Here is a 14,441-nt window from a genome sequence, read left to right as displayed (position 1 = left end):
GCGCACGTAATAACAATAATATTGTCCAATACCACTCATCTCCTTCCTCGCTTTATTCCTCTGCCTCAATTCCCCCTCAATTCCCCTCAATTCCCCTAAATTCCACTCAATTCCCCTCAATTCCCCTCAATTCCCCTCGATTTCCCTCAATTCCCTTCAATTCCCCCTCACTCCACACCTCTATCCCTTTCGCCCTTCTCTTCATCTTTCTATCTCGTCCAGAGTTTCTTCCAGGCATCTTCCAGTCTACCACCCCCCTCCCCGACGAACAAAAAGGAATTTATATAGAAAATATATACTTTTAACAGTGTCCGCCCCCCGGAAAATTTAGTCCCCCCCCCTCCGGAAATTTCAAGTGCCACCCCACACCCCTAGAGAAAAAGTCTGGAAGAAACACTGATCTCGTCTTCCCCCCTCTCTTTTCTTTACTCGTCTCCTCTCTCTCTTTCACTCTCATCATCACCATCATCATCATCATCATCATCATCATCATCATCATAATCATCACCATCATCATCATCATCATCATCACCATCATCATCACCATCATCATCATCATCACCATCATCATCATCATCATCATCACCATCATCATCATTATCATCACCATCATCATCATCATCATCACCATCATCACCATCATCATCATCATCATCATCATCATCACCATCATCATCATCATCACCATCATCATCATCCCTCTATGTTACCTGTGCCTGTGATCAAAAGCTGGATCAAAAACCCAACTATTGTTTAGAATCGATGAGGTGAAGACCTTACTTTCTCTAACGTTTGCATCGACCAAATTAAAGATGTAACCTTACTCCAGTGGCGCTAATCACCACGCGGCTTGTGTATCACGTGATACGCTAAACCTTTCGATTACAGCCGTCTATAATTACCGACACGTTCTTACAATAAACAATGGAATAATTGTGGCACAACCATTTCTTTTTTTCCTAGCAAATTATGGACACACATTTTTTTTATTATAAATATTGTGAAATATGGGCACACACGTTTTAAAAAGCCTAGATCTAGCACAAAATCGACTCAAATGTTTTTTAAGTGTGGCAGAATATGGACAAATAAATTTTAACCTGTGACAGAGTATAGACAAATACATTTTAACATGTGGGAGAATATAGACAAAATGTTTTATAAACTTGGAAAAATATGGACAAAAATGTAGAAATAGTTTAATTAAGCCTCGCAGAATATGGGAGAATAGTTTAATATGGCTGGAAAAATATGGACAGGTAAGTTAAAAATGTGGCAGAATATGGACAAGTAGATCGTCTCTGAGTCCAGCCAGCTGATGGGATATCTAACTCACGTTAGGGAAAGTTAAGACGACTGGGCATAGTGCTGACCACACTATCCCTTTGTATGCCGAGGTCACAGAATCAGGTGAACTCAACTTGCCCCATAGACGGCCAGGTTTGGAAGGGGAACTTTACTGTACTTACTTTAGAATATGGACAAAATGTTTTACAAGCCACGCAGAATATGGGCAAATATTCGAATTAGTCTCGCAGAATATGGACAAATATTTGAATTATTCAGGCAGAGTATGGACAAATATTTGAATTAGTTAGGCAGAATATGGACAAATATTTGAATTAGTCAGGCAGAATATGGACAAACATTTGAATTAGTCAGGCAGAATATGGACACATATTTGAATTAGTTAGGCAGAATATGGACAAATATTTGAATTAGTTAGGCAGAATATGGACAAATATTTGAATTAGTCAGGCAGAATATGGACAAATATTTGAATTAGTCAGGCAGAATATGGACAAATATTTGAATTAGTCAGGCATAATATGGACAAATATTTGAATTAGTCAGGCAGAATATGGACAAATATTTGAATTAGTCAGGCAGAATATGGACAAATATTTGAATTAGTCAGGCATAATATGGACAAATATTTGAATCAGTCAGGCAGAATATGGACAAATATTTGAATTAGTCAGGCAGAATATGGACAAATATTTGAATTAGTCAGGCAGAATATGGACAAATATTTGAATTAGTCAGGCAGAATATGGACAAATATTTGAATTAGTCAGGCAGAATATGGACAAATATTTGAATAAGTCACTGACACAACACTGACGTGTGTTTAAACCAAGTTTTTCTCTCCATCTGTAAGGACGTGTGTTTCTCTAGTGTTTATTTGAGTACAGCGTTAAGTCACGTGGTCACGAATTCATCACGTGATTCCACGCTTCAAAAGTTATTTATAGCAGCGGTATCCAAAATAGGTGGCGCTCCCGCTGATGGGAAATACGTTAGACGTTAGGGTTTTACCCTTTCCAATCAATATACACAAACATACATGTTTAACATAATATTACGTTTAACAACTTAATTTAAAAATAGACTTTTTTGTGCTATATAATGATAAACTAGGACACTTTTCTAATTAAAGGGGTTAAAAAAACAGTTACTTCCAATTCAAAGCTTAGAAATTAAAAATTAATTTGACTAAGCTATTTCCCATTTAGGAATTAAAATTAAACAAGGGAGAGTATACCTAATGCTATGTTCATTAAAGTAATTAAAATGCAGATAAATTAAATGAGATTAAAATAAATCGCCATTTCATAATTTGTTATAACAAAAAATAAACTAATAAAATTGCAAATAAAACTCTTTCTTGTTTTGCAAATATCTTTAACTTTTAAATTATCTTTGACTCTAATTAAAAAAATAAAAGCGTAAATTAAGTAAAATAAATAATTTATAGAGATGTTGACGTTCACGAAATTACTAGTGGTATTGTTGTTTTGAAAGCTGAAAACAATGATTTTTCTTGGTTTTAAAAATGAAAATTGACGCCATTAATTATGTAAAAGGAAACCATCTTAAATGAATGAAAGTACATGAGATAAAGAAATATTAATTTGTTTTAATTTCCGTCACTTTTATCATAATTCTACACTATGGGGCAACATCAATTGCAAAATTTTACAGAGTTTATATATTTAGAACAACTGATAAGTTGATTTAAGAGCGGGAAAGGGGTGACACCAAAATCTAATAATTTACGCTGAAAACAATGCTTTTTCCTAATGAATTAAAAGTAGAATTAATATAATTTGCGCACAAATTGACGCCATTAGACAAAATGAGAGGGGGCGACACCAACTGCAACTATATAGGCCTATGTCGACCTTAATATATATATATATATATATATATATATATATATATATATATATATATATATATATATATATATATATATATATATATATATATATATATATATATATATATATATATATATATATATATATATATATATGGGGGGGGATACCGCACTGGGAGACACCGACCTAGCGACGCCACTGAGTAGCCCACAGAGGCGTACCGATGGGGGGGGGGGGGGGGGGCAGGGGGGGTACATATGTCCCCGGGCGCCGACCTTCGTCCGTCGAAGAATAATCTGCAAGGCAGCACGTGATTGATGTATATTTTACGAGATTTTTTTTTTTTAAATTAAAAAATAATTTTTTCGTTCATTAATCTCTGCATAACATCCATGGTACTCAATGTATTGCTATTTATTCCAGATACATCTGTAAGTCCATACAACCCCCCCCTCCCTCCCCCCCTCCCCCCAAAGTCTTTTTATTAAAATCTCAACTTTTGCGACTTCCTAAATTCCGCTCAACTATCCACATGCCACCACGTTACCAATCAATTATTTACATTTTCACGTTTTAAAAATTATTTACATTTTCACGTTTTAAAAATTATTTACATTTTCACGTTTTAAAAATTAAAATGAGACCTTTTTGTTTTGTGTATAAATAAACACAATGTCAATAAATGAAGACATACCTACTTGTCAGATAAAACTATTACTATTGTGAATCTTTAGGGCGACGATGAAAGTTTTTAAACTATAGCGAGCTGGGAGGTAAAGCTAATTAGCGCTGTGAATTATCTATATATATAATTCTCTTCTTCGAGCCGTTAGAAAACAAGCTGCAAACGCTCTCCCTACCTCCCCACCCCTACATGGTTTTAGTGAGCTGTGTTCACTCTAAATGTTTACAAGCAGAGCCAACGATTTTAAACGTAGGGGGGGGGGGGGGGGGGGGGAGGAGGGGGGGAGGGAAGGAAGGGGGGGGGGGGGGTTATGGTCCTTAACGAGCTACTTATAGTGTTTTAAAGAAATATTTTCAGTGTCAGCGTTGGTACTGTCGAATTCACAAATTATGAATTATTGAAAATTAGAAACAACTAAATAGCGGCGTATGTTATGCCGCGGGCCGGCTCGTATGTCTATATTACAAAAACAAAATAAAAAATAAAAAAACCTGCATATAGCGTACTAGTTAAGCAGTGTTATCGAGAGGATAACAGTTCATCCTTAGAGTAGATACATTCAATGAAGCACCCCTTTGCAAATTGCCCGCTACTGTAGTCTGAAAAGCTAGCATCTCGCACTATAGCAGTTAATGTTGGTAGACGTTGGAGAGGCAACACATTTTTATTTTTTTTGAAATGGTGAAATTAAAAAAAAAATATTTGGAAACCTCTTACCTGTCGGCACGTATAGTCTATTCCATCGTATTGACTTCACATTGAGGCTTATTCCTGGGGACGATGTAAGTGCTAACCCGAAAGACTCGAGTTTGGGCTCGAGTCTGTCTGTAAGTTTCCACTGAGCCCACCCAGCTATAATGGGTACTTGAGTCACGCTAGTAAAACAAAGGCGGCTTGGCATATCCCCCGCCCCCACATACTATGTCCAGAGTTTCTTCCAGGCATCTCTTCGGGGGGGGGGGGGGGGGCGGAGCCACACGAAGAAAGTCTACCGCCCCCCCTCTCGAACGAAATGAATTTTATATAGAAAATACATACTTTTAACAGTGTCCGCCCCGCCGAAAAAAGTCTACCACCCCCCCCCCCCCCCCCCGTAAATTGCAAGCGCCCCCCCCCCCCCCGGAGAAAAAAGTCTGAAAGAAACACTGACTATGTCGAGGTCATTGAAACATGAACTCCCCATCATGTGCCTCGTGTATCTATGGGCACGAACGCGAAAAGATGACGGCGTATTGTGGCTTATATTGTAGATGTGATGCTGACTAACGCGCTATTGATCTTTCCCATTTCTTCCACAGGCACGTCGTACCTCGAGGAGTGTCCCAAAGAGCCGAAGATTCCCATCTACCTTCTGGTGGGCGGCGCCTTCGGCTTCATCTTCATCTGCATCGTCCTGTGGCAGCAGAAGCGAGCACGTGACTACATGCTGCTGGACGACAGCAAGGACGATGCTGACGTCGACGACGATGACGTCATGACCCGGAGCTACCGGTTCACCGGGTACATCCTCTCCCTCTTCCTCCTCATCTGGTTCGCGCTGGGTAACTACTGGCTGTTCGGGATCTGGCAGCCCAACTACACCCAGCCCCTACACGAGCCCAGGAACTGGTGCTCCAAGCAGCTCTACACCTACGCGTTCTACCAGCTGGTCACGTGTTATTCGCTGTTCGGCGTCAGCGTCATTGGGTTCCTCGGCTGTCTCGTGGCTTACACGTGTGGGCGCATGCGCAAGTGAAGCGCCGTGGTGACGTTAAAAAAAAACATTCAACGGGTTAGTGAAAGAAACGGCTAAAATAAAACAGTAGCATGACTTTAAAATAGACTTTAAATCGCTCATTAGGACACTACAAGCTTGGATTCCAGAGCCTAAGCAGATGTTTGAGTGGATGATTCAAGCATTGGAGAAGTCAACTTATCATATGTACAATTTCAACTATTAAAAAATAAAAAAAATCACCCATAAAAGAATTTTATAAAATGGCACTTGGTTTATTAAAGGTCATTGACCTCTTTAAAATATAATGAGACCTTTAGATATGGAAGCATTTGATTTATGATTGAGATGCTGACGTTTTCGTCATTTTTACAGGTACTCTCTTGCTGATTCATATATATATATATATATATATATATATATATATATATATATATATATATATATATATATATATATATATATATATATATATATATATATATATATATATATATATATATATAATAGATTAAAACTGTACGTTTCGGTCAGAAAACTTCGGTGTACAGAATTCTAAAAGAATTTCTTAAACTGTTATCTTTACTGAAATTAGGTTTCATTTCTTTCATTGCCGACTCAAAACAAACAAACATTTGTACCATCACGATATGTTTGATATCTTGGTCCATAATTCACAAAACTGAGTGACATGGACTACGCCTTTTCCGAAAAATCTACACCTCCACCCCCCCCCCCCTTCAAACGACCATGCAGCGTCACACGAATCTACACCTACACCTCTCACCAGAGGCACAGCGAAGGGGGGGGGGGGGTGGCGGTACATATGTCCCCGGGCGACGACCATAGGAGGCGCTAAAATGGGTTGGAAAAACAAATTAAAATGTAATTTTAGCTGCATTTGGCATCATAAATAGTTTGAGGGGGGTGCAAATCGAAAGTTTCATGGGGGGGGGGGGGGGCGGGTGCAAATTAAAAATTTGCTCCCGAGGGGCGCCAAATTGAAAGTTAAGTTTGTCCCCGGGCGCCGGGAAGGGTCGCTACGCCTCTGCCTCTCACACCTATCAAGTCCGACAGAAACATGTTTACATCGGATTTCTTAAACTTCTTGATGTTCACAAAATACGGTGTCTACATGTGGTAAAACCGTTGTTTACATCACGATTTCAACCATGTTGATCTTTCTCTAAAAAAAAGTTTAAATATTTTAACGTGAAGTATATTTATTACATTATTTAAAAATAATATTTTTTTTTGCGCGGTGGTAAATTTTGTTTTGTTCCGATTGTTGGGTTCTAGAATCTAGGGGTATATAAATAACAACAGACAAATACGACGTATACAACAATAACACTAACACTCTATATAATAACAATAATAATAAGATATTTAATAATATATACAGTACTAAAATAATAAAAGGATCAAAAGGGGTCTACAACATAAATACAATACTCAACACCACGTTCCACGTCCACAGCCACACTACAACTAACTGTTTCACACACTGGCACACGCTCTCTGACACCCGTCACCTGACACACCTCACGTGAACACCTCTCGCTCCATGTAAACACACTCAACCAAGGGATACAACTATACACCAAAGGGAGGGTACCTGTCGTTCCAGCACACAACACACACACACACAAGCAGGGGACATGTAAGGGACGTAACATCCCTCCCCTCCACCTTCAGATCTCTTTTCCTTAAAGAGATCAAACATCTCTTGTTCCATTAGCCACTGTTGGTGCCCGAGCTCGACTATTTATTCTTTAGTCCTTAGGACGCCTCGCTTTGACCGGTGGGGACAGCGTTTGGCTTGTATCCAGCCTGGACAGTTGGGTCCAGCGTGTGGCTTGTATCCAGCCTGGACAGTTCGGTCCAGAGTGTGGCTCGCATCCAGCCTGGACAGTTCGGTCCAGAGTGTGGCTTATGGTTTTCTCCGGCCGGGCACCAAGCTCGTGGTCTGACTATCTCAACCTATGAAGATACATGTGAGAAGCCACAATAAAAAATTTGATTTGCATAATCATTCTAAACTGCATCAGTAATACCTTTCTCAAACATTTCTCAATATAATTATATTATAATGCCTCAATAGTAAATTCCTTAACATAATCATACTATACTCCAACAATAATACATTTCTCAATATCATATACACTAGTTGGCGTAAAACACTCGTGATAGAATGTCTGCTACAAAGTTCTCAGTTCCCTTGATATGTTTCACAGTACAGGCTGTTTCCTGTAGTGTAAGGGCCCATCGGCAGATGCGTACGTCGCCATAGATGGTCATCTTTTCTTAAAGGCGATCAAACTGAGTTCCTTTCTCGATAGCCGTTTTAACTACATTAATCATCTCCAGTTTGTAATCATCATACACAGCTTCTGTAAAAAAAACCAAAGAAAAATTTACATTCATTAAATAAATTATCTTTAACAAAAAAACGTACCAAGGTCACTACCTTTGTAAGGATACGCCTCCCAATTGTGTGCTTTACCTCACTCTCATATGCGAGTCTTTAAGCAGGGAAAAATTTCCTAACATATCACGCTGAGCTGTGGGACACACCCGTGATATGTGACCAACACCACCGCAGCAATAACACTTGAGATCATCTGACCGTCGATGTACATTTTCAGTACGCCAGTTGCTCGCTCTACTGGTCCCGTTGGGACAGTTTCGTTGTATGTGGCCTGGCTTTCTACAGCTATAACAGGCGCCTGTATCTATATCCATACTGCACTCTTTGGCAATATGACCTTGTTCATTGCACTTGTAGCACCGATAAGGTCTTTGGTTGTTTCCATACTCCACAACAGCTCTTTTATCTGACCTATTTCTCCAAGTAAAGCCGCTATTACTATTGCTATGACAATCCCTGGCATAGTGTCCATGACGTCCACATGCATAACATTTACTGTTCAGGCTGACCTTCCTAACACCATGCATAGGCTGTACACCAGGGCAAGTGTGGTGTCCTGGAGATCGCGGTGTCGTGCTTTGCCAGGGTATCCTCTCTGCTGTCGAACTAGCAGCGACGTACGGAGGGGTTTGGTTTACTGGCCTCGTCACTCTAGCGTTTCGAGTGCTCTTATAGTTGTCAATAACTTTAAGATTATCTTCCACACTTACCTTGGCAGCACCATTCAGCCTCTCCAACAGATCACAAGTAACAACCGATTTTATCCGATCAACTATCAGGAGGTTCATCAAGTCCTCAAACGTTTCCTTTATTCCCGACTGCTGGACCCACGCTCTCAAAGCGGCTTCTGTGTTGACTGCGAAGCTTCTCATGTCGTCGTGTGTTGGTACTAGCTGGTGGAATCTGACCCTATACTTTTCCTCGTTGAAACCTGCGTGCGTGAATAACTTTACCTTTACTGACTCGAAGTCATGATGCAAGTTCAGTCCCGTCTCAACGAGGAAAGTCTTCAGTTGTCCACTCATCTTGTCCGTCAGAAGGAGCGACCAGTCCTTCGGGTCAATGCCTTGTCTTTTTGCTTGACTCTCAAAATGCCTCACATACGCACTCAGGTCCTCGTCCGCCGTCATCGCCGCCACGTCCCTCAAGCGGGATACAGGGTTACATACCTTTGCTACAACCTCGACCTTCGCATCTTCCACCCTCCTCAACTCTTCCTTTACCCACTCCGCCAAACTGTCATCGGTCAGCCCGATTAGCTTTCCCTCCTCCTTCAAGTCAATTATTAGCTGTCTTCTGGCACTCCTGGTAGTCGCCATGCTAAACGGACGGGCCCCCAAATGTTGGGTTCTAGAATCTAGGGGTATATAAATAACAACAGACAAATACGACGTATACAACAATAACACTAACACTCTATATAATAACAATAATAATAAGATATTTAATAATATATACAGTACTAAAATAATAAAAGGATCAAAAGGGGTCTACAACATAAATACAATACTCAACACCACGTTCCACGTTCCACGTCCACAGCCACACTACAACTAACTGTTTCACACACTGGCACACGCTCTCTGACACCCGTCACCTGACACACCTCACGTGAACACCTCTCGCTCCATGTAAACACACTCAACCAAGGGATACAACTATACACCAAAGGGAGGGTACCTGTCGTTCCAGCACACAACACACACACACACAAGCAGGGGACATGTAAGGGACGTAACACCGATAACTAAATTAAATTACACTAAATAACATTAATGTTTTTATATTTAAAATCGACGAGTGAGCTCTTTTAAGTGTTAAAATAAAAAAAATATGGTTGTTATTACAAGGTTAATATTTATTTTGTTAAACGAGTTTCCCATAATGATTTTTAATTGAAATGGGAAAAAAAATTCTGATTGATTTAAATTGTTGCAATCGTTTTCCCCTCTAATGATATTCTAATCAAGGCAGAGAACTCTGTTTAATATAATTTCACTTTGTTGTTTTCCTGTTATTACTGGACGTGATCTGTTCATTAAAAGTGTTACATTATTATTTATTACGTCATGTGATATCAAGTGTATGTACATAATTATCAAACTTGTATTTATGATCTGCCCAAAGCCTTCAATAAATGTTTTTATGTTTTTTTTAGTTAGTTCAGTAAGTGATCTTTGATTAATTCATAATTTAAGTATCTGATTTCCTAAATTACTTCTTTAACATCCTCCCATAAAGTGTTTCTTTCAGACATTTTTTCCATGGGGGTGGGCACTTAAAACTTTCATGGGGAAATGGGCGGACTTAAGTTTTTGAGGAGGCTTGAGGTACATAAAGTCTATTTAGGTAAGGGGAGAGGAAGGGCGGTAGACGTGCTTCGGGGTGGGGGTGGGGAACGGAAGAGATAAAAGGGACCCCCTCCCTTCGAAAAGATGCTTGAATCTCTGCTTATATACTACCGTCACTGAACTAATTTACTTAACTACCTTCGTTGTTTAACTACCTTCAGTGTTTCTTCCAGACTTTTTTCTCCCGGGGGCACCTGAAAATTTCGGGGGGGGGGGGGGACACTGTTAAAAGTATATATTTTCTATATAAATTATATAGATTCCATTTCGTTCGGGGGGGGGGGGGGGGGCGAAGAGATGCCTGGAAGAAACTCTGACTACCTTACTTATACCTTACTTATATATCAACCTCACTTACCTATTTCTCCCTAAACTGACACATCTGACTTAACTGAGCACCATACTTATTGTTGTATCAATATATCGTTGTCTAAGCTCAAATCCTCTGTCGTCTTTTTCGGGTCATCGTACCGTCCATCGGTTATAAATAAATTAAATTATTCGATTTAAAAAAATAAATAAATGGGATCTAGACTCTAGTTTACTTTTGAATTCCTAGTTTTAATTTAAATTTTAAAATAATTAGAAGTATATTTAAAAGATGTCCTAATTTAATATTTATTTTAAAATGAACGACGTTTTCCTTCTCAGTGTTTCTTTCGGTCATTTTTTATAATCTCCGGGGTTTGTGCACCCACATTTCTGTGTATGTGTTCTGGGAGGGGGGGGGGGAGGGAGAGACTGACACTGGTTAATGTATGTATTTTCTATTTAGATTATATACATTATTTATTTAAAATTTTTATTTTTAGCCGAGGGGGGGGGGGGGGGGGGGGGGGAGTTGCTACTAGGGGTTAATGCCCTCCTCCCATAGAGATGTCTGAAAGAAACTATTCATTCTACAGTTTCTGTTTATAACTGGCCATTACCTGTTTCGTTTAATGTTGTTCCAATGCTAAAATTGCGACCATTGTTATTTTTTAATTTTAACGCTTCAAGTTCTTGCCATTTCATATATAAATAATTATTTTAACTGCTTTGTACTTGTTATCAATATGATGTTTGTTTTTAATATCTTTTGCCAAAAAAAAAATTAAACTTGAAATGATTTTTTCTTTGTTGTATTATCGGTTAAAATAAATATTGAACTTTACCAAGCTGTTAATACAGTAGAAAAAAAAAGTTCTACCCCTCCTCCCCCGTTAAACCAAGGGAGAGAAAAAAAAATTAAAGTTAACAACTTCAGAGTTTTAACGTTAATTTGTCGCCCTTTCATTATTAAAGAAACCTTTATTTACAAGTTTCCATTAAAGTCTCAACAGTCTAAAATGGCGACTGTTTCATGTCTAAACACTTCCTTTTGAAATGGTGAACACAAAGAGAAGTTCCGCATTAAATCTCTAGTGGATAATGGTTGGTTGATTAGCTGGACACACGCGATTAGGTTTCATATAGGAGACATCAATGAGTTCGTTTTTCTGATTGGATGAAGCTCAAGACAAGATCCAGGAGTTTACAGACAAGGGATGATTCGTTAGGGGGATGGTTGGGGGATTGTGTGATTGGGGGATTGTGTGATTGGGGGCTAGTGGAAAGGTTGAAGGATTTGGTTTTGGGGTAAGCGAGTGGTTGTGTGTGTGGAGGGCGGGGGTATTGGAGTGATAGTGTGTGGGGTTCACGTTTGTGGTGGGATTATGTGTGGTACTGTGTGTGTGTTTAAAGATACTATTCTTGTCGTGGGGGATGTAGATGATCATCCGGTGACGTGGGGGGGGGGGGGGGTGTAAAGGTCTGAGTGTGTGAGAAACTTCATTGATGAAACAATAACAGAACAACAAATTTGGCTTGATAAAGAATAAACTTTAGTAATTTCTTGGTTAAAAATCACAATAAATAAACAGGCAAGAGTCAGGTAATTTCTCTACAATGTGTTGACTATGTACATAAATGATCCTTATACCAAGAGATATTTTCACACAAGTTGTACATTTATTTTATGGTTTTCTCTTTGTAAACAACATTATGAGCCAGAATTATTTCCCTTATTACAAGTTAGCCCTCAATAACCTGGTCTAATCCCACATTAATTTAATGGCTAATTAAAGGCTATTTTATGGCTATCTCTTGGTTAACATATACACCTCCTCTTCTATTACCTATTAACATACAGATCTAACCCCACATTGATTGTATAAGTATGGTTAGGGTATGACTATAGATACCTGAGCTATATGCACATCTTTTCTATTATAACATTTTAATGAAAAAATTATTGATAATTAATATTTTAGCACATAATTACAATCAACAGCGACCAAGAAAAATTTGGTCAAATAAAACAATTTTATCTAATGTAGATAAACTCTTGGTATGGATACATTTCCCCAACAAAACATTTCTTTTTCTGGATAATACTAAAGTAATTGCATGAAACATGTCTGTTTTGTCATCACAATGCAGAAAGTTTAAAGAGCACAAAGAATAATTAAAGCATCAATCTGTGAGAAAAATATTTCTTCTTACATTTATCTTAACTGAGACTGATGCTTGTGCTGCTTTAAACAAAAGGATTGAGGACACTATGGGACTTTGTGGGTTAAGCTTGCATGACCGTCCGGTAACTGATAATGATATCAGACTCTACGAAGATCATGATTAAAGCTAGGCCTATATGGTAAAAAAAATTCTGTGGTATTAGACCACAGACTTTAGGGTCCCAAAAATTCTGTGGTAACTGACCACAGACTTTAGGGTCCCAAAAATTCTGTGGTAACTGACCACAGACTTTAGGGTCCCAAAAATTCTGTGGTAACTGACCACAGACTTTAGGGTCCCAAAAATTCTGTGGTAACTGACCAAGGACTTCAGACACACGAGGTAAAGTAGATTTCATGTTACAATGAACTTTGTGTGCAAGAGAATCCAAATCAGGATCAGAACTTGAGATTTTCTGGCTGACCATACACTATAGAACCTAAAAATTGTGTGGCCACTGACTGTAGACTGAGGGAATACAAAAATTGTGTAGCCACTGACTGTAGACTGAGGGAATACAAAAATTGTGTGGCCACTGACTGTAGACTGAGGGAATACAAAAATTGTGTGGCCACTGACTGTAGACTGAGGGAATACAAAAATTGTGTGGCCACTGAGTGTAGACTGAGGGAATACAAACATCCTGTAGCCACTGACTGTAGACTGAGGGAATACAAAAATTGTGTGGCCACTGACTGTAGACTGAGGGAATACAAACATCCTGTAGCCACTGACTGTAGACTGAGGGAATACAAAAATTGTGTGGCCACTGACTGTAGACTGAGGGAATACAAAAATTGTGTGGCCACTGAGTGTAGACTGAGGGAATACAAAAATTGTGTGGCCACTGACTGTAGACTGAGGGAATACAAAAATTGTGTGGCCACTGACTGTAGACTGAGGGAATACAAACATCCTGTAGCCACTGACTGTAGACTGAGGGAATACAAAAATTGTGTAGCCACTGACTGTAGACTTCAGGAATACAAAAATTGTGTGGCCACTGACTGTAGACTGAGGGAATACAAAAATTGTGTGGCCACTGAGTGTAGACTGAGGGAATACAAAAATTGTGTGGCCACTGACTGTAGACTGAGGGAATACAAACATCCTGTAGCCACTGACTGTAGACTGAGGGAATACAAAAATTGTGTGGCCACTGACTGTAGACTGAGGGAATACAAACATCCTGTAGCCACTGACTGTAGACTGAGGGAATACAAAAATTGTGTGGCCACTGACTGTAGACTGAGGGAATACAAAAATTGTGTGGCCACTGAGTGTAGACTGAGGGAATACAAAAATTGTGTGGCCACTGACTGTAGACTGAGGGAATACAAAAATTGTGTGGCCACTGACTGTAGACTGAGGGAATACAAAAATTGTGTGGCCACTGACTGTAGACTGAGGGAATACAAAAATTGTGTGGCCACTGAGTGTAGACTGAGGGAATACAAAAATTGTGTGGCCACTGACTGTAGACTGAGGGAATACAAAAATTGTGTGGCCACTGACTGTAGACTGAGGGAATACAAACATCCTGTAGCCACTGACTGTAGAC

General features: G+C 39.2%; 1 protein-coding gene across 1 annotated transcript in view; it reads left to right on the top strand.

Moving 5' to 3' along the window:
* LOC131938415 (transmembrane protein 272-like) overlaps nt 1–5,746 on the top strand; it is a 39,215-nt gene extending 33,469 nt beyond the window's left edge. Inside the window, exon 4 of the mRNA XM_059296434.1 lies at nt 5,148–5,746. Within this exon, the coding sequence (XP_059152417.1) occupies nt 5,148–5,584 (437 nt within the window). The 3' untranslated portion in view covers nt 5,585–5,746. The remainder of the gene's footprint in view (nt 1–5,147) is intronic.
* Nucleotides 5,747–14,441: the final 8,695 nt, after the last annotated feature.

Source organism: Physella acuta, unplaced genomic scaffold (genome assembly GCF_028476545.2).
Source record: "Physella acuta isolate Inbredline_101_S28 unplaced genomic scaffold, ASM2847654v3 ptg000017l, whole genome shotgun sequence".
NCBI classification, from domain to species: Eukaryota; Metazoa; Mollusca; class Gastropoda; family Physidae; genus Physella; species Physella acuta.
The sequence above is the reverse complement of the archived record's forward strand: the minus strand, read 5'-3'. Positions and strand labels throughout refer to the sequence as shown.